Source organism: Balaenoptera acutorostrata, chromosome 8, assembly GCF_949987535.1.
Source record: "Balaenoptera acutorostrata chromosome 8, mBalAcu1.1, whole genome shotgun sequence".
Taxonomy (NCBI): Eukaryota; Metazoa; Chordata; class Mammalia; order Artiodactyla; family Balaenopteridae; genus Balaenoptera; species Balaenoptera acutorostrata.
Genome location: NC_080071.1, coordinates 28,656,954 through 28,678,366, shown reverse-complemented (window position 1 = coordinate 28,678,366; position 21,413 = coordinate 28,656,954). Strand labels below are relative to the sequence as shown.

The 21,413-nt window shown below is 36.9% G+C and overlaps 1 protein-coding gene across 2 annotated transcripts in view; it reads right to left on the bottom strand.

The window, feature by feature from the left end:
• Positions 1 to 21,413, bottom strand: part of XIRP2 (xin actin binding repeat containing 2) — a 71,532-nt gene that overhangs the window by 18,742 nt on the left and 31,377 nt on the right. For both annotated transcript variants that reach the window (XM_007183218.2, XM_007183219.3), the window contains 3 exons: positions 1,578 to 1,688; positions 1,127 to 1,199; positions 52 to 182 (listed from right to left, as the gene is read on the bottom strand). In XM_007183218.2, the coding sequence (XP_007183280.2) occupies positions 52 to 182; positions 1,127 to 1,199; positions 1,578 to 1,688 (315 nt within the window). The remainder of the gene's footprint in view (positions 1 to 51; positions 183 to 1,126; positions 1,200 to 1,577; positions 1,689 to 21,413) is intronic.

Here is a 21,413-nt window from a genome sequence, read left to right as displayed (position 1 = left end):
TTACATCTGGTTTTACACTTAACATGTCTCTGTGCAGAGAAATTATCTTACCTTAATCTGCTTGGTTGGGGTCGTCTCTTTGTCAGAATAAAGGACCTTTTCCTGGGCAGACTTTTCAAATTGTTCTTTTAAAAACTTAGTTGAAACCTTTGGAATCTCTTCATCCTCAGGTGTATCTATGACTACAAACAGAAAACAACACCAGAGATATTATGTAACTAATAAATATGATGTTTGAGAAGACATTATAATGCTATGGAAAACTTCTCATAATGTAAGTTAAGTAAAAATATTCAGGATATAAATGTATACATATGGCAGTATTTCATTATGTAAATTAGTATATGTCAAGAAATATAGGAGGAAAAATGGTGGTGATTATCTCTGGATGGAAAGTCATAAGTAATGAAAGTGCTGTTTATTTTAATTGTATGTATTTTCCGAATTTTCTACAAGCATGTTTTGCTGGTATGCTCAAAAAGAAAAATAAAAGTTATAAAACAAGAAAAGAACAGTAGAAGAACAGAAAAGGAAGAGCTACTTCTTTAAGCAAAACTAAAAACCAAATTCAGGTATAGTCAAATAACGTTTGGGTCACAGTTGGCTAAAATCTACCCTTTTAGCACTTTGGGACAGCAAAACTTCTCATTCCCCTTTTATAGGCAAGACACCCTGTACCCATCTTATGCAAACTTGCACAGGTTTGCCTGTAGTCTCATCTCATATCTGTGGGTTAGAGAATTAGACTTAAACGTGCTTAAATTTGTTATTAAAAGTAATACAATCTAGATAACTTTTCTGTTCCCAGGGAGCTTGATAACATCAAGTTTTATTCTGGATCCCTGAGCAAAATGCATGGCTGGCTGGCTTATCACCTTCTAGGCGTTTTGGATGAATACATCATAGGGTTGAAGGGCAATGAACTATTTTAGAAGCTTACTGCATCTCGTACCACAGGCAGAACCTAATTATATATAGAAATACTACTCTGTCCCCTTTGGGATCATAAGTCATAGTTACTAACTTTATTTAGTGGGAAGGTTTGTGCTTTGGAAGTCCTCCATTCAAACACAGAAACATCAATAGGAAAAAGATATATTGGGGTGAAATAATACCAGATTCTTACCTGTTTCTTGAACATATTGATGGAGTGGAGAAGCTTGATTTATTTCCTCAGTGTGTTTTTCAAGATGAGAGACCTGTGTTTAAAGATAATTTTAAATAAATCATTGTTTTTAAGAAGTCAATTATTTCAGTATTGCACACATATTCTTCATTGCACAGTGATTTTCATCCAAGACTTCAGTGCACATTGATTACACTTTGATCATTTATTTTAATGCATGGGTTCATGCTATAACAGAACAAATATGAATTGACACCTAAAGTGCACCTATATTTTTAGGGTGCTCATTTTATTTTTCAAAGAATATCAACCCCAAAGTAGGGAAAGAGACACTGATGTGTATTGATATTAAATACATAAAGGACAATAAAAGCAACTGTTTATAACAAGGTCAGAATTTCCACACAGTTCTGCAAACTGTGTGGAAAGTGTTGTCTTTCTAAATAGTTACCATTTCTGTTCCAAGAACATCAATTTTGTGTGCTTTGTAAGTTTCTTGTTCATTTTTTTCCATTTCCTGGTTGTGTCCTGCAATGTCGACCTGGCTGCTACGGATTACCTCCTGAAAATGAATGGATGAATGAATGAATGAATGGACACTGCCTTAAGAAAATTCTGAAAATTTTAACTTTTATTTTATTAATGCAATTTCAGTGACAGACGCTTCTGAAAAAAAACCTGTTTCCTCAGTATATTAGTTTACTTGGCTGTTGTAACAATTACCACAAAGTTAATATCTTACAGTTCTGTAGGTCAGAAGCCCTGAATGGGTCTTACTGGTTGTTGGCAGGTGTCAGAAGGCATGCATTCCTTTCTGCAGGCTCTAGGAGAGAATCCATTCTCTTGCCTCTTGCAGTTCTAGAGACTGCCCACTTTCATTGGCTCATGGCCCCCCTCCTCTATCAAGTTGAACTTTTTCTCATTCTGCCACCTCTCTGATTTTCTCTTGTGATCCCCTCTTTCACTTTTAAGGACCACTGTGATTACACTGGACTAATCCAGAATATTCAGGATTATCTCCCTGGCAAAAGGTCAGCTACTTAGCAGCTGTAATTTCATCTGCAACCTTAATTCTTCTTTGCCATGTAACTTAACATATTCACAAACTCTGAGGATTAAGACATAGATATCTTCAGGAGCCATTATTCTGCCTACTACCCTTAGAAAGGAACAAATGTTAATGAGGCAACTCATACCCAACATGGCAAAGACGAATCTCAAAAAGAAAATGAAAACCCTTTATGAAAAAGAAATATATTTTGTTGTTTATAAGCCAGATTTTCATTCTACAGAAAGACATTCCCATCTTCAAGGTGGCCTTCTGGTTTGATGACACATCCAGAGTTCAATTGAAGAATATAACCATTAAATATAACCAATATAAATAGGCCATATTATGCTAGTGTGTCTCTATCTTCACACATGGCGCTACTTTTGATTTTGGTTACGTTAGCACAGTGATCCTGGCTGAATTGGAGGGTTGAAACTCCTATTAATTTTGGTGATCCAGCCCTGCTGTTACTACAGAATGTGATCTGACACAAGTATATGATTGACTGATTGACTGATTGATATGGTGAAGCAGCTGGCATACTGCTAAAAATCTTAACGTCAAAAAATAAGGACATAGACAGATGACTCTCCAAGAACACACCTATTTGAACGCCTTTGAAGTTGGGATTTCATTTTACCCTTGATATCTACATGACTAACAAATACTGTTTTTGAGATGGGATTTAAAAATTTTTGTCTTAGTAGAGAATAGTCAAGTGAGCAAAGGGGCATTATTACTATTAATCAAATAGGAGCACTAACTTTTTTTTTTTAAAAAAACATGGAGTTAAATAGTTCTAAGGGATCAAATTCTAAAGCTTTAAACCAAGAATAAGTTTAAAGTTAACTCATGAGATCTTGACTTGTGATTTTTTTTCTTGCTAGTGGACTTGTAGTGTCTGGCTTACCCCCACGGGTATCTGGTATACAGGGTTAAAGTTCTGATTAACCAAGTGGCAGTCAGACATTTGCTTCGAGATATACAGTATTATCTGATCTTACTACACTATCTAGGAAGGAGAATTAAGACAAAAAATTGATACCCTCCCAAAAGTCCTTCAGAGAATTGAAGCCAAAATGTAGGTTTACACTTTAAAACGTCAATTACATTTCATTGGGTGTGTTAATTAACTAGATGGGAGGAATCCTTTCACAGTGTGTATGTCTATCAAATTATCACGATGTACACTTTAAATATCTTATAATTTTTTCAATTATACCTCAATAAAGCTGAAAAAATATAAATTATATCTCATTAAATTAAAGGCCAGTGTAATCTTTTCCTAAGCAGAATGGGTTTTTAGCCCTAGTTAATGATCCACATATATCAATAGATATTTATTAACATGCTTGACACATAGTTTATGCTAAGGAAAAGTTTACTTAACGAATGAATGAATAAAATAGCAAATTTCCATTAATAAATGAACTTCATTCAACCTTCTATTTGCCTGAGAATGTCCTAGAACCTGGGGTTAGAACAATGAACAAAATGTGTACTTTACTTTTTCAAGAGGGGGTATAGAAAATAAACAATTCATATTCTTTCCTTTAAGTTCAAAAAATCATAATTCTATATAATAAAAAGTTTTGCGTAATCAAGTTTTATTTAAGGGTATTAATAACATTAGGCTGGAGGGAACAATAACTGTCATTGAAGACCACAGACAGAAAAAAATGCATGGGCACAAATAACAACTCTTTGCATAATAACTGTTTACAACTATGGCAAGTCTTTCCATCTATAGGAATATAATGGGGATATTCTATGGCTTTCTTATGACACACCGAGAAATAGGAAGTACTGATTAAAAAGACAGTGAAAGAGCAAAGGACATGGGAACTTGACCAGTACCAAGATCCTTATTGAAGGGCACAATGATCATTACTATAGAATCACGTCTCTGCCTAGAGGCCCAGATGACAAGCTGTGGCCCAGAGACAAGATTAATTGACCCACTCAATGTTTTTAAAGTCTTGAACTAATTAAAACCTACCAAAAAATCAAGATTTCTGCTTATGTTTGAAAATTTTGAAGATCTGGCAATATGCCATATTCCAACATGGCAGTGGCTTGCTGGAACAAAGTAGTGGCCACCTGTCTTAGTTGGGGCATATACTTTTCAGTTGGTCACTGTTCCCATCACTCACTAATAGAGTTTTTAACACCAAGTTGACATTTTTAAAACAACCTGCCTATCATCTTTAAATATATTTTCTTGTGGGAGATGACACAACATAAACAGTAGAAGGATACATAAATTTAGTTTAAAGTTATAAGTTTCTTCTTCAGCACTATGTGCTATTACTAAATACAACTGTAATTGCTACACTAGTTTGGTATGTCAGTGTCAATGCATCAATTTTACTGCCCCCTGTTTTCTGCAGTTTACATAACGTCTGTCTTAAAATATTCCAAGATTTTGTTTCCATCATTTACTGTGTTTCATATTATGCAACTAGTAGAGTTGGATTTTAAATCTGACTTTCATTCTTCGCAATTGCTGGTGTCTATAGAGTGAAGGGTTAGATGAAAGGGTGGATCATCATAATGCTCAGGAAGAAATCAAATTACACAAATAAAATGTAATAAAGAATTCTGGCCAGAATACCATATGCAAATTCACATGAAACAGTTCATGAAATTGGTACTTAAAAATTAAATTCAAATATAGATTGGGCTGCAAGAAGAAAAATGCAGTTTTGTTCACAGGTGGATTAACCAAAGTCAGGAATGGGGATAGTACTCATTCCCTCCTTTATATTAGATATGCTATAATCTTGGGTAAGTTACTAAATCACACTTCAACTCTTTTTTTAAATCTCATTCATCCATGAAAAGAAACACGGATGATATACGTGGTCTAATTTTGGAATCTAAAGGAGAAAATGTGGCATGATCACAAAATGTTATAATATTTGCATAGCTCACGCCAATCTGATATCAGCTCATAGATTAGTCAAGTATATTACAAGAGTCTCTCATGGATGTACACTTCTCCTAAGGAGATTTCTCCAGCACAGGAAAGAGTTCACACTCTGCCTACCCAACTTGCCACTGTTATTATCATTACAGGAAAAGACATTGTACATTTCCACTGATAAAAATGCAAACTCATGCTAGCATAATGAGTAAGGAAAGAAAAGGACAGACTTTTTATGGTGACTCACTATTATTGTGACTCTTAGAAGTACACCCAGTAGAAAAAAGTGTGATGGAAGACTGGCAGAAGAGTAGATGATAACTGCCTCACTAGAGTGGAAAAAACAGCTCATGCTCAATGCCAGTAACTCAGCAATTTTACCCGTCACTAACCTCATTCTTAATAAAACTAGGAAGGGTTATGATGTATTAATGTTATATGCATCATTGTCAAACAGACAGAAACAATACCAAAAATGTGCTATTTATGTTAGCAAAAATGTCAGTTGATTCAAGGTTTGAAAGAATAATCAGTTCTTTCTTTTAAGTGATGAGCATAAAAATTTGTGGTTGATATATTGTGTTTGTCTAGATTTTGATATGTTTGAATTCAAACATGCTTTCTTTTTGCCCTGAATTTTCTCTTTATGTTTTAAAAATTTACTTTAAAACTTTACAGTATAAAATTTGACATCCCTAGCATTGGAGCTTCAGGTTAGGGCTTTTCCTCATTCACTATACACTTCTGAGTCTTGGCTCAAAAATTATTTTCTATTTGAAACCTTTCCTGACTTCTCTATACAGAGTTCCCTATTACTGCTTCTTTTATTGTATTCCTATATGGTCAGTACATACCTCTATTATCTACCTATCCATTTCACATTCATTATTTGATAATACGACCCTTTCCTTTAACTGAATTCATGCATCCTCAAATCCCAATATTTAGCTTCCTGGTAGAGAGTAGATGCCCCCCAAAATATCAAGGAGTGAATAGTAATATTATGAGCAAATAGTCAATAGTAATATCATGAGCAAATAGTCACTTTTTTTCCCAGGAGTGTGAAAATTTTATGATTTTATAAAAATCTAATTTAAAAATTAAAATTCTATTTTTTCCCCACATAATCCTATGATTTTATTTTTTGGTATTTTGGCTGACAATCTTTGACACTGAACATTTTATGACTTGTAGGTGGAGTTACTGAAGCTGATGCATATAACAATAACATGTCAATCACTGACAAAGTATATGCAGAAGAGGTCTCTGGATAACATTGCAAGTGATCAGAACATTTATGGAAGAATATGGGCAGTGCTGTGACGCTGTGAAGAGCAGTTGACATCATTAGAGGGAGGAGAAGCCTGTACCAAGAAACCAAAAAATACACGAAGGTAATAAACACATACAAAAAGGTAAAGAACATTGGAAAATAGGAAAATTTATTTTCAGGTGGTCTTTTTATAAAAAGATGTTCATGGTGCTAAAAAAAAAAACTAGTCTGTATGTTCTTTTTTTAGTGAATTGTTATTATTCATTGAGTTTGTGAATCTGATGTATTGCCAAGCATCATGTAGCAATAGCAGTAGAAATGTGTTGAGCAGAATTACTATGACATCAAAAAATTAAGTTGAGGTATTTATGATGACAATAAAAGACAATACTTTATCCTTATTTTTAATATCAAGGGAAAAGAAGAATCAAGGCAAATGTAAGTCATGATTCTTCATATAACGCAATATATTTGGAAGTGAAGACTACAATTTTACTTGGTTCAGTAGTAATGCTGCCTGAAGCTATGAGTGTGTCCTAGTTGGACTGTTGGATCCTAAGAGACTGATGATGCAAAACATTCAGAAAAAAGATTAAGATAGTAACTTTTTCCTTTGAAATCACTGCATCCCTAAATGTGAGTGATCGTATATAGCTTCACTTATACATTTATTTACTCAACCAATAGCTACTGAGCACCAACTATCTCTATAGCATTTTGCTAGGCATTGTCAGTACTGTTTTAGTAAAAGTTTTATCTACCAACCTATCTACATATCAATCATCTGTCTATTCATCTATCTCTATATCTGTGCAATGTATAAAAATATGTACAGGATTTCCCTGGTGGTCCAGCGGTTAAGACTCTGTGCTCCCAATGCCTGGGTTAGATCCCTGGTCAGGGAACTAGATCCCGCATGCTGCAACTAAGAGCCTGCATTCCACAGCTAAAAAGATCCTACACGCCGCAACAAAGACCCAGTGCAGCCAAATTAATTAATTAATTAATTTTAAAAAATGTACATACATATCTAATGGAATAAAAATGGCTCACTTAGCTTGAAATTCTCTTGAGACAAGATTTGTAATGTATACACATGCATGAATTATGCAGGTTTGTTGTATAAATCTCTGAGAGAAGCACTATCATTCAATTAATTTCAGCTCTTTCTGCGCTCAAAACAATTATGCTTTGGTCATATTTAGCTATAAAGAGCAAAACTTCTAAATTTTTAATAAAAATACTTAATTTGAAAGTAGGAATATTTGACTTCAAAGAGGGAGGTTTATGAATAAGTAATGCCAGCTTTCACTACTAAAACTTTGTCCTCTACTTTCCCCAAAGTGTTATTTATAGAGCCATATCCCAGCATCCAAAAATGCTGAAGGTACATTAAAAGAACATGTAAAAGATGTACCCTCAACTGGGCCATCAAACATATTAGTAATATAAACAACAATACTTATTTGACAAACTAAAAAGAACAGGATACATAAAAACATTCAATTTGCAGTAAAGGACACCTTCTAGAAGTTTTATGTAGATGTATGTTTTTTATACACACACACACACACACACACATACATGTATACAAGATTTCAATCTAACACAGACGTAAGACATCTTAAAACAAAAAAGGCACTTGGATATAAATAAACATAAAAGTACAATAAAAGGGGCTAAAACTTAGTCTTAAGGAGCAGTGATACAAAAAAAAGCTTGCAAAAAGAATGAAAAAATTTTAAAGAAAAAGAAAACCAGGGGTAACATATATCTTACATTAATTAATGCAAACCAAAAGAGAGAAACAGAAGAATTCTACCTTTTTATTATTACCCCTCTTCACCAATATCCAATTGATTTATAAGCTCTTCCAATTCTATCTTTAATTATATTTTGAGTCAATGCCCTCTTTACCCTAGAACTTCTGACCCGTTTAAGTCCTCATGTATTTAATCTGCTATTTCAGTAGTCTCCTAACTTACCTTCTTCAGTCTAACCTCGACACCAATTTTTTTTTTTTTAATTTATTTTTGGCTGTGTTGGGTCTTCGTTTCTGTGTGAGGGCTTTCTCTAGTTGCGGCAAGTGGGGGCCACTCTTCATCGCGGTGCACGGGCCTCTTACCGTCGCGGCCTCTCTTGTTGCGGAGCACAGGCTCCAGACGCACAGGCTCAGTAGCTGTGGCTCACGGGTCTAGTTGCTCCGCGGCATGTGGGATCTTCCCAGACCAGGGCTCGAACCCGTGTCCCCTGCATTGGCAGGCGGATTCTCAACCACTGCGCCACCAGGGAAGCCCCTCGACACTATTTATATCAATCCTATACAACTAGAAAAAAATGTTTCTTAAATGCATATCTATTCATATTACTCCCCTATTTGTTTCTTCAATGGTTTTTGATTGCCTTAGAATAAAGTAAAAATTCTTTATTATAGCATATAAGTTTTTCTCTTATACAGCCTTTGGCTACATCTCCAGCTTCATGACTCAATTGTGCCTCACTATATTCACAAACACACTATTTTACCTTTTGCATAAGTTGTTCCTTTCACCTAGAATGTGATTCTGGATTTATAAAAAATTATTTTAAGTCTCAGCTGAAGCATCCTCCACCCTCAGATTCCCCTCCTTGACCATCCTTCATCCAGAGTAAAGTTTATCACAACCTCCTTGTGTCCCAACAAACCTCATTTATATTTTTCATGATAGAATCTACCATATTGCCCTTGTAATTATTTGTTATATGTGTTTCTCTCTGATAGAGTGAGCTTCTTGAGGGCAAAATAATATCATACTCATCATTGAATCTTTTGTGCTTGACATATGCTGAGTGCTTAATGACTATCAGCTGAATAAAAAAAAAAATAAGGCACAGACTCTGGAGTCAGCTTTCCTGAGTTAGGATCACATTTGCTCACTTTCTTGGGCAAGTTACTTAGATCTTCCATGGTTCATTTCTTGTCAAAAAAAAGTAGGGGAGGGGGGGGCTTCCCTGGTGGCACAGTGGTTGGGAGTCTGCCTGCAAATGCAGGGGACACGGGTTCGAGCCCTGGTCTGGGAGGATCCCGCATGCCGCGGAGCGGCTGGGCCCGTGAGCCACAACTACTGAGCCTGCGCGTCTGGAGCCTGTGCTCCGCAACGAGAGAGACCGCGATAGTGAGAGGCCCGCGCGCCACGATGAAGAGTGGCCCCCGCTTGCCGCAACTAGAGAAAAGCCCTCGCACAGAAATGAAGACCCAACACAGCCAAAAATAAATAAATAAAAATAATATTAAAAAAAAAAAGTAGGGGGCAGGCAGCTAAAAATAAATAAATAAAAATAATATTAAAAAAAAAAGTAGGGGGCAGGCAGCTAAAAATAATGCCTATCTCAGAAGGTTATTGTGAGGAGAAAGCCAGTTGACATATGTGAAAACCTGGCTCATAAGTGCTACATTAGTATTTGCTATCTTTGCTTAACATATTCATTGCACACTTACTCTGCATCAGCTATTTTCCTAGTAACTTGGGATACATAGTAAACAAGGCAAAAAAAAAAAAAAAAGATTGAAGGAAAGTAGATTGTCTGTGGTTATGTCAATAAATTTTGCCATGAATTTTTTCATTGTAGAATTAAGCCCAGAAACGAAAGAAAAAACAAGTTTCAATATGTACATTTTTTCAACCAGAGAAGTAGTGGATTTGGGGCATTTTTCAACGAGAAGCAAAAAGGTGCCTATGCATAATTCTTCTAAGTCATTCTGGCCCCTAGGACATGGACATTTCTATAGAGGCATGGCCAGAGAGTGGCTTTCTGATCACCTATCCAGTTTTTCTCTGGTTCGTCGTTCATGAACTGGTACCCAGTGGAGAGTCAGTTCACAGTGATTTAATCTACTATTATACAATTCTTCTCACACTTAACTCTTTCCTAAAAGGTCCTGTTGTGTGCCTCTCATCTAGATGATAAAATAAGAATGTTAAGATTTGTAATTTATATATTGTTTTATCAGTCACAGCTCCCAGTGTCAAGCATCAGAGTCTAACTGATTTAAATAGGACAGGTACTTTGTTAAAGAGACATTTCATAGCAGAAGTGTATTTCACAGAATCTCCAGGAATAAGACTCCAGAAATATACTTATTCTCACAGAAGAAGACTTGGAGGCTTTGTAGCCAGGAACAGTGCTGAAAAATGCTGCAGAACCTTCTGGAGAAGGCACCTGTGCTGCTGACAGTGGACACACTCATTGCCAAAGCCGTTGATACTATATAACAGATATTGCTTCTAGAATGGCTCTTTCTTGAAAATTGATGTAGCTAATCTCCGCCACCAGCCATCACCAAAACTGATTCTGCATAGTCCCTGCTTCTCATGCCATTTTATTACTTCTTTATGCAAAGACTGAGTTGGAGGTGTCTGACTGGTGCAGTCTAGTTCACAAGCTTGGGTCCTAGATACCAGGAGGGCCAGGAGAGTGAATGTATGGTATTTGCTGCTTCTCCTAGTGGAGGCTGGTTTTGCCTCATGGGGTGGTGGAGTCCCCAAGTACAGGAGGTTCAGATGTCCAAAAGAATGAAAAGTGCACATTACCTCTCCTAAGAAAGTATTATTTGTCAACACGGAGGTCTTATTAACCAAACAGAAACCAGTTAAAAACACAAGAAAAGGAATGCCACTCATTTTTGACAACACATAACATAGTAGAGAACGCTACTCATGTCCTATGATGAAATTGATTTGGGCTTATTTCTTGGCAATATATGTTCCATGTGACATTACAAGTTCCTTTAGGAAGACTGAGACAGTACAATTTGCCTGCTAATAGGGTCATGAAGAGTTCCTGTTATACAAACCTGCCTCCTTCTTTCACTGTCCCTCTGAGCCTTTATGGTCATCAGTCTTGCTCACTGGGAGGAATACATTTTAAATCCTTATATAAAATCCAAGAAGAAGGAAAAAGCACCATAAAACAGATTTGGCTCTGATGTAAGCATTCCAAGATAATCCATGCAAACAAAGCATTTCAAGATAATCATTAATTATGACTACAAATTAATTACTCTGATCATTTGGGTTTTCTTCACAATGAGGAAAAATCAGGAAAAATAAAGGGTAATTAGTTCCAATTTCACTGGTGAATGTATCTACTAGTAAAATAGGGATGGAAAGAGATTGAAGTAGAGACAGGAATGTTGGGTTATGGGCTGGAGTTTGTCATCAATTCAAGTGAGAAATCAGGTAAGTAAATTACAGCTAATTTCAGTCTCACTTAGAATCCTCATTTGTAATCTGCTGGGGTAGAGAGTAGGGAAGCATTGAAGGAGATAGATAGAAGGAGCTACCATTGATTGAGTGCTGTTATGTGTCAGGAAATATACAAGGCCCTTCACACTTTATAACATCTAATTTCTTAAGAATTTTACCATTTTTAAATTCTACATGTTGATTACCCATGAACTTAACCAGTAAAAGGAGTTGAAGGGAAAATGCTGTGCAAGATTTGAAAATTCCAAACATATACCATGAATATAGAGATTAACAAGAATTCAATCAACCAGTTATTTTGAGTCAATGCTTTTAACACCTAAAAGCAATAAGTGATGTGCTCAATGTGCACTTGTGATGTACCTAAAGTGCATTTAAAGTAGGGACAAGAAAGGAGAGTTATTCTCAACTAGCTAAGTATGCTGAAGAACTGCACTGAAATGCCTTCAAAGAATATAAAAATTAATAATCATGTGCTGTAATTTTTATTGTATATTAATTTTTTTGAAAAAAATCACTGAGTCTTTTACCCTAATATGCTTTTCACTAGTATATCAGGTAACCACACAATTTTCTTTATTTCTTTTAGGGTTGTTGATTCAGTGAACCATCTTTTCTATCAATATAATATCGGTCATCAAGTGCAAAGATTTCAAGAAATATAAAAATCAATGTCAGAGGTTAGAAGGGTCTCAAAATGCAAACAAGGTTCTTACAAAAAAGGATAAAGAACGATTTGCTTTAAGTAGATGCTTAAATAGTTTCATTTTGCCTAAAAATATACATTTACAGCTTATAAAAATTGAGCCATTTAACTCCTATAGATTTATAGAAACAAATCAGATGAAATGAAATTTAAGGACATACCCTTTGTACTGGATTTTCTCCCAATTACACTTATCAGTTCCAGGGCACTGTAAAGGATAGGGCACCCACCCACTTGCTGAAGACTCATGACTGAAGATCAAGTTGGTTCTATAAGGATGCATCAGAGCGGATGAGATTCAAACAGGCTTTGCTAAGGAGTGATAGTCTTTAAAACTTATTTCAAGTATAGTGGTCTATGAAACAGTAAAAGATAAATACTTGATCATGTATCTCAAAATTATAAGAAGAGAAATAATACTGAGCATAGGTGCCAAACAGAGCCTATGATCATTATATTTAAGTAATTTAACCTGTATTTTGTGTGACATGATATTGTCTGTCTCACCACTACTCTTACAGGAGGAAATCAACATATTTGCATCTGATTCTGATATAGAAAAAGTAGCTCTGTATGTAAGCATCTATAATTCTCTCATCGGTATTTTTTTTCACACTCCCTCCTCCCCACAAATTATTGCTTTTCTTTCTCTATTTTCTGTACCCAGACTTGGTGGTACACTTTCTTATTATCATAATCCCCTCTCTAGTAATGAAAGGCCTGGAAAAAATAAAGACAGGAAAGAAAAGCAACAGAGAAAAAAAAGGAAAACTTTTTTTGATCCTCTAAAAGAAAAACAAAACAGAAAATATGATTGGGGGGAATTTGTCGATATTTTTAGAATAATGATACAAAATGCTTCTGATAAAAGGCTTACAAACTGAACCCCAGCCTAAAGTACTGACTTCATCGAAGCACCCTAAACCTCCCCAAACAGTTCTATACACTGTGCAATATGATGAATTGCAGGATCCAAGGGAGGAATTTCAAATGCCATAGCAGGATGATGTCTCTAGAAGACCCTGGTATTTACCCAAGGATAAGGAAGATGAATTGAGCACTTCTCCCCCTATTGGTGTCCATCTAGTGGCTGGTATACGATGTGCCTTGTCCTCCTGACGGGGTTAGATATGAAGTAGTCTCCTAAAAAGCTGTTTCTTGGACCACGCTGGGTAGATCACTCAGGATAGATAGGGATAAAGAACAAGGACAAGAAAAGGCTGTTAGAAGGCGACGTACTCTTACTCTGGGTTCTGTGATGTTGAGATTTGCAAAGAAGCTGGAAAAAATGAAGAATTTCTTAAACATATCTCTGTAAGAGCATGGTGCTAAGGACAGAATCTCTTAATGCCTCTTCCTTTGCTCAGGCTTTGTGTTCTTCCAGTTTTTTTTAGCACGATAATTCATTTGTAATTATGCAAACTAATAAATAAGTGAACATCCAAAAGAATAGACAAGCTTGACTCAATCCAATCATTTTCAGAGATCCATGAAGACAGGTTTATTCTGAGAAATATCAGACCCAGAAGCAGCAGAAAGAGCTAATAATATCCTCTGATGTCAAGTGCTTACAGAAAACACCCGTTTTATAAAAGTAATCATGTGGAAAAAACATTTTGCAGATTTTACTAAGCTCTGCAAACAAAATGATTGTGTAATGTTAAGGGTTTCTTTTGTTGTTATAATTTTCCTTGCTCCTCACAAACTAGCAAAATCTCAGAACTTAAAATTCTATATCTTGCCATTCTATTATAAAATTTAAAAAGAAAGTAAATTTAATTAGTATATTATAAGATATTGTCTATATACTTGAGAATTCTATTAAGCGTAATTATACTAAGAGCACAGTTATAATTCTGAACTAATAGGAGACCAGATTGAAGAAGGGGCTATACAAATGTATTTTTTTTCTATTCCAACTTTCCCTAAATATCCACTCCCTCCCATAAAAGAAGACATAAAATTTGATTATGTCAAAACATCTGTGTTTTACATCTTTATCAACATCAAAAACTTTTTCAGATCACCTGCTGAAGCTCTAAGAACATGAAACTCTGTGCTCTCACTTTGTGTCTTTGAGGAAAGGGTCCAGGTGACACTCTCTCAATAATCATAGGCCCCGTGACAAGAACAATACCACTCCTTTTCTCCCAATTCCTTTCACTTTAAAGGAGTGAAGGGTATATCTGTATGTATACTTGTCTTCTGTAAATGAAACTGAAAATGGATTCTATAAGAACAAATAGGTTTCAGAAACAGAAAACTCACAGTACCATTAAGAAAAAGAGAAACTTTGATAGTAATACTCCAATAATTGGGGTAAATGTTACTACTACAAATTTTATTTTGGAGAATAAGATGAATCATAGAAAAGCAACCAATTCAAGGTTTTTTGAAAGCATTGAATCTTGCAACTCAGTTTTACTTATGAGTATTTGTACCATTCACTGAGGCCCTGACTGCCTGAGAAAATGTTCCGGGGGCCCCCCTTCCTCTGGTAATGTTTCTAAACCCCTCCAAGCCACCAGGTAGATTAGTTTGTTTGCTCATTTTCAGCACAGTAAAGGAACCCAGGCAGAATGCACACATTGGATGGACTATACTGTTTCATCAAGAAGATAGAGTTTCCACACAAGACCCAGGCAAATGCTTTGCGGGTGTCCTCACAGTGTGGGGTTGGAATGTGTTTCCCTTTATAATGATGCACTGGAATGGCCTGCAGTGCTGTCCCAGGGGAGGGAGGTGTGAATCCCTCTGTGCACTAGCATCTACCAACAGACTCTGCAAAAGAAGCTGAAATTGGAAGTTGCAAAGGAACCATGACTGAGACTTTATGGTCACACCTCAGTAGACAGTTAGCAATTACCATCAACTTCATCTGGGGACAGCAGAAGTTGAGAGTTATAGTGTGTGGCTCTAAAGTAATGTGATTAATGCCAGTAGATCACATAAGACAGTCTTATAGTGCTTTATGGGCACACCTTGTATCCCAGGGGGAGTCCACATATTCGTTTAGCTGTGTAACGAGCCAAATGTCTATGAGCATGTTACTACATGATTTAATAAGGTTTATCACTTTATAATCGTCTTACGTCTTTCAGAAATTAATATTATTTTTATAGAAATATCAAAGGTACAAACTCAAGAGACATTAGGTATCCAGATCATATAATCCTATGAAATTAAAGTTTTTTAATGAAAGATGGCAATATTTATGAGTTAAATCTCAGTCTTAATTAATTATTGGCATATCAGTGGAGCTTAAGCTAATAAATTCATTATTTTTAGTTTATTTTTATTCTAAATGCTTTGATATATATTTCTTTAGTTCACTTACATCACTCCATTATCTAGTTTTTAAAAAAATATTTGAATATATCTTTGTATAGATGCAAAAAAACCCCCCACTATTTTAATACAGTCTGCCATTAACAAGGGAGTTAACTGGGCTTGGAGGTACCAGTAAATTGGTCGTTTGGCTGATTGGCATTTATTATATTCACCATGATTTTTTTAAGCCCTTGATTTCTCTATTCTCAGCAGCCCCTGCTCTATTTTTCGCAGTAGGCATCTCAAGAGAAATCTCAGTAGAAATAGAAGGGCCTTGGTATCAGAGTGAAGAATGAGGTGGGCAGAAGCCTCAGAGGGCAGAGCCTAAGAGGGGAGTGGTCATCTCTGGGGAACAAATCCTGGCTCAAGCTTGCACTGCCATGCTCATTGCTGCACATGAGAATCCCCAGGAGGGCTATAAAATTCCCTGATCCCTGACCACATGCCAGGACAATTAAACCAGAATGACCTGGGCTGCCCGAGGAGTTCCAGTGTATGACCTGAGGACCACCTTACTGAGAGCCTAGGAGACTTAGATGACAAGAGCTCCCACTGAGATTTCATGTCAATTCTAAATCCTTATCCAGTCAGAGAAAAGGTAGGAGGAGACATGTCAGGAGCTCTGAAGAGGTCTTGCTTCAGGTCCAGATGTAGAAACCAGCAGACAGAGGACTTACTGAAACCCACTCCTACTACATTCCTGTACCCCAACCCAGGGAGGCCTGGGGTAGAAGCACGTAATAGGCGCTCCATAAGTACTGGAAGCCCCATTTCTAGACAAACCAGGCACATACGGGCTTTATGGAAGCAGGAGAAGAATTAGTGGTTTGTTGGGGCTGGTAGAAAAAGGCTTTCATCCTGAGAAATACACATTTTCACAGAGTTTAGTTTGTGTTTTTGCTTTTGTTTTCCTCATAGTTGGGAAAAGCAGTACTAAATGCAGTTAATTGGCTTTGCATCTTGAGCAAGGAAATTTTTTTACCAAATACAATTCTTTTCCATTCAACTTCTGTAGGAAAAAATGTGGGATTCCACCAAGACCTAGAGCTATAGGAAGGTGGACACGGGTAGGAAGAGAGGAGACAGATGGAGACTGGGTAGCAGGAGGTGACCAGTTGCAAAGCATGTACAGGGATGTTAATTTTGAACTAATCTTTAATTGCCTAATGAGCTTCTAGGAAATGATTCTGTCTCCCCAGGCTAAAAAACTGAAAAAAAAGTTAAGGTGTGAGGCACAGAACAATGCCATCCTTCTTTGTCATCTTACCTATACATAAAATGTTTATGAATCGTAGTCTACTTTGAGAATAATTACCACTGGATTATGCTTTAGTGGCAACACTACTAATGATAATAGCTGGTGTTTACTCAACATTTAATATCTGCCAGGCATTCTAGTAAGAATTTTACATGAACTGTCTCATTTTATTCTTAACACACCTGTTACTTCATCCTCATTTCACAGAATAGGTTATGTGGTTAACTCAGGGAATTCTAACCTGGGCTGTCTGACTCTGGAGCCAATAGGCCTAACCATTAGCCTAAACTGCCTCATTTTGAGTGGGGTTACTTTAGTTATAATAGTCATTTTAAAACCGTGCACACAACTAAAATACTTTTCAAGACACAATTTTGGTCACAACCTTGTGTGCTGATAGAGATCTAGGTTAGATTGGGGTTGTTAATAGCAATCTAGGCCCTTGAAAAATCGTGCATGTGGCAGAAAGCTAAAGGTAGGTTTAAAACATTTACGTGAGAAATGCTTTGCAATGTGGACGTTTAGCTGATAAAATATGTTTATTTTGCTAGAAAATAATTATGGGTCACCTTTAAAGAGTCTAAAACACACAGATGTCAGATTATATCTGTCACAACCTGTCAAAAATATTTTCTATCAGCCTAAAATTGTCCAGAGGTTGTTCCAAATCCACATAATCCTACAGAGTGCTAATGTTTACATGAGGATTTTTGCAACAGCAGATGTATGCGGAAAGATACATACTGTCTTGCAGCTCCCTACTGGTCCCCATCAGACTTGGAGGCAGGGAGTGAAGGTCAGGAATACTTTAGACTCCTGACATAGATTCAGTGCAGCCATTTTCACATGAAAGCAATTACCTAAGCGCTGTATCGCACTGATAACTTACCAGACTTTTGGGGGCCCATCTGCTCTTCCCTACTTAAGCCACTTAAAATGAAAAAGAAAAAAAAAAAAAAAAACAACTCCAGAAAAGAAGAGGCTTCTAGGACTTCACGATTAATACGCAAGGAGCTACTCAGTACTGTGTAAATAAAAGAGAAAGAAAACGAAGAGGAAATAAGCATGAGAGGATGAAAATCAAACCCTGGACGTGAGACTATGGCACAAAGAAGGAACGTCTTAAGACTGCTAATGGGTCCAAGGTTTGTTTTTTGGAGGAGTGGAAATGTTCTAAAATTAGATTGTGGTGACACTGCACAACTTTGTGAATATATTAAACAGACATTGAATTGTACACTTAAAATGGGTGAGTTCTGTGGTATGCAAATTACCTCAAAAAGCTGTTAAAAAAGAAGAAAGAGAGGAAGAAAATCTTAAAAAAAAACCAACAACCCAGAAACCATGGAAAGGGTGAGCGAAAATCAACTCTGAAAAGAGACAATGGCCATTTCATACCAACAACATCTGCTCCAGCATACTTCAAGACACCCTTTTAAGGATGAGGGGATGGGTTATTGTTTTTTTGTTTTTCCCAAATGGAGCCTGCTGTACTGAGTGGATTAAAAATATCCCTCTTAAATGGTCCTTTCCATTCTAGCATTAAGAACCTACTGATTTTCACTGGCACAGAATTCTGAGAATTCAATCCTAAGACAAAGTCAGAAACAATGCTAATGTGATATTTCTAACCTAAATATCAACAGGACACATGCCGAATGGCTCATAATCCCTTAAGGAGGGTTGGATTTCATTCACATCTACAGGAATCAGTAATGGCTGCTTTGAAAAACAGAATCTAAATGGGTGATATTAAAAATGGGTAGTACTAACTACCAGAGCCACCTAATAAAGTTTTCTCCAACACATTCTTCTAAGAGGCTGAATGAACCCTCACCCCAAACGTCCTTCACCCAGGGGCCCTGACTGTTGAGAGTAGCTCCTTTTTCTAATTTACATAAGGGTACTCCACAGGCTATCAGTGATGCTGGTAACTGTTAAACAGGCAGAACCATAAAGCATAAGTCTAGAACACATAAATAGGACATCATTCCAAGTTTAAAATGCCTGGCATAAATGAATGTTCCTACATCTTGTACCTCCTTTTTCCCCCCCTATTTCAGAACCTCTTTTTCAATAGGTATGAAATAATCAATCAAAAAACAGAGGGGGCTTCCCTGGTGGCGCAGTGGTTGGGAGTCTGCCTGCTAATGCAGGGGACACGGGTTCGAGCCCTGGTCTGGGAAGATCCCACATGCCACGGAGCGGCTGGGCCCGTGAGCCACAATTGCTGAGCCTGCGCGTCTGGAGCCTGTGCCCCGCGACGACGGGAGGGGCCGCGATAGAGAGAGGCCCGCGCACCGTGATGAAGAGCGGTCCCCGCACCGCGATGAAGAGTGGCCCCCGCTTGCCGCAACTGGAGAAAGCCCTCGCACGAACCGAAGACCCAACACAGCCAAAAATAAATAAATAAATAAATAAATAAATAAATAAGAAAATCTTAAAAAAAAAAAAAAACAGAGGGACCTTTAAACCTCAGAGATAGCTTAATTTTCCAAACTTGTTTAGCCCCATTGCTGATCTCCCAGACAAACTGTTTCCAAGTAGCTAATTACCCTGAAATAGCTCACTTCAATACATTAGGAAGGAAAGAGGCAGAATGGACTGAATTATTACACCTTATGAAATTATTACTAATTGTGATATTAAATATTGTCAGAAATCCAAAACAAATGTTCTTTCTTTTAACTCTAATTAAACTTGATTTCCAAGCTAATATTAATTTTTATATGGCAGCAAAATAAATATTTTTCTGACCAGTGGCAGACTTAGCAGAGAGCTAAATATCAAGTACTTTCAACAAAGAGACTGAAAACACCCTCAGAGCCGACAATAACTTGGGTAAGACAGAATTAACTGTCTGTCTACCAGTAAATGTTTTGTTCTCAATCCCTGCTGATAAAAGAAGTGATTTTTAGAATGCATTCAGATAGCTTTAAAAGTTTAAGTAAATATCTAAGACATGATTTTTCTATGTTTTCCTCTCTCATAACCAAATTTGATATGTATCTCAAATTTCCATTAAGGATTATAAGTTAGTCATTTGATTTTCTAAGATACAGATGACTTTTTTCTTTCATTTTCCTACAGACTTCTGCATACAGTTCAATAAATGGTATTTACTAGTTTATCCTTCCATATATTCCCTTTATATTTTATTTATATTGCATTGTACTGTGACTTAGATTTAGTTATTCCTCATGGAATTATGGGGTATTATTAGTGTATCTAAACGTAGATAATGAAACTGAAGTTCAGAGAGGTCACTACAGGCCCAGAGTCATGCAGATATTCAGATTTTTAGCACATGTTTTTTTATTACTCTCACACACTTTAGTATGTCATGGTCACAGAGAAGGAACTACAGCTTATAATAATAAACTATATTTGCAAGGAGCTTATAGTGGATATATATATATATATATTTGTTGGTTTGGTTGTGTTTGTTTTCACCCAGCATTCATTTATTCTTTGTTCATAAGGGTATGCTGAGATCTTCCACGTAGGTAAACAGGTACAGAGGCCTCAGCCAATCAGCATCCTCTAGCTACAGCAATTTAGTTCTAGGGGGAGCATGTGTATTCCACTTAGAGCCAATTAGATGCTGTAAGGTTTTTTTTCCCTGGGGCTTCTGGGAAAAGGATTCTCACTCTTTCTCTGCATCGTTTTTACTCCTTTCTGGGGAAAACCTGGGAGAGAATGGGGCCAGCTCAGAGGAAGTGAGGCTGAGAGGTAAAAAAGAAGAAATATGATCAAGGAGATACTCAGTTTTTCAAACAAACACTTGTGAAGTGCTTATAAAGGGCCAGGCACAGTCTTAAGTACTTTACAAAAACAGCTTACTTAATCCTCTTAACAAACCTATGAGGTGGGTACTATTATAATCTTGACTTTATAATTGAGGAAACTGAGACACAGAGAAGTTAAGAAACTTGCCTAATGTCATTCAGCTAATAAATGAAGGAGGGCTTCCCTGGTGGCTCAGTGGTTAAGAATCTGCCTGCCAATGCAGGGGACATGGGTTCGAGCCCTGGTCTGGGAAGATCCCACATGCTGGGGAGCAGCTAAGCCCGTGAGCCACAACTACTGAGCCTGCGCTCTAGAGCCCGCGAGCCACAACTACTGAGCCCACGTGCTACAACTACTGAGGCCCGCGCACCTAGAGCCCGTGCTCCACAACAAGAGAATGAGAAGCCCGCGCACTGCAACGAAGTGTAGCCCCTGCTCGCTGCAACTAGAGAAAGCCCGCCCACAGCAATGAAGACCCAATGCAACCAAAAATAAATACATAAAATAAATTTATAAAATAAATAAATAAATAAACGAAGGAGCAGGGATTTGGACCCAGGTGATCATGCTCCATCCCAGTGCTCTTAGCTACTACGCTAGAGACATACTGTGAGTCCTTAATTATATCAATGGTAAGGTAATATATGCTTCACAATGGGTTCTCAAAGAAAAGAAGGAAAGAGGGAAGGAAGGAAGAAGGGAAGGGAA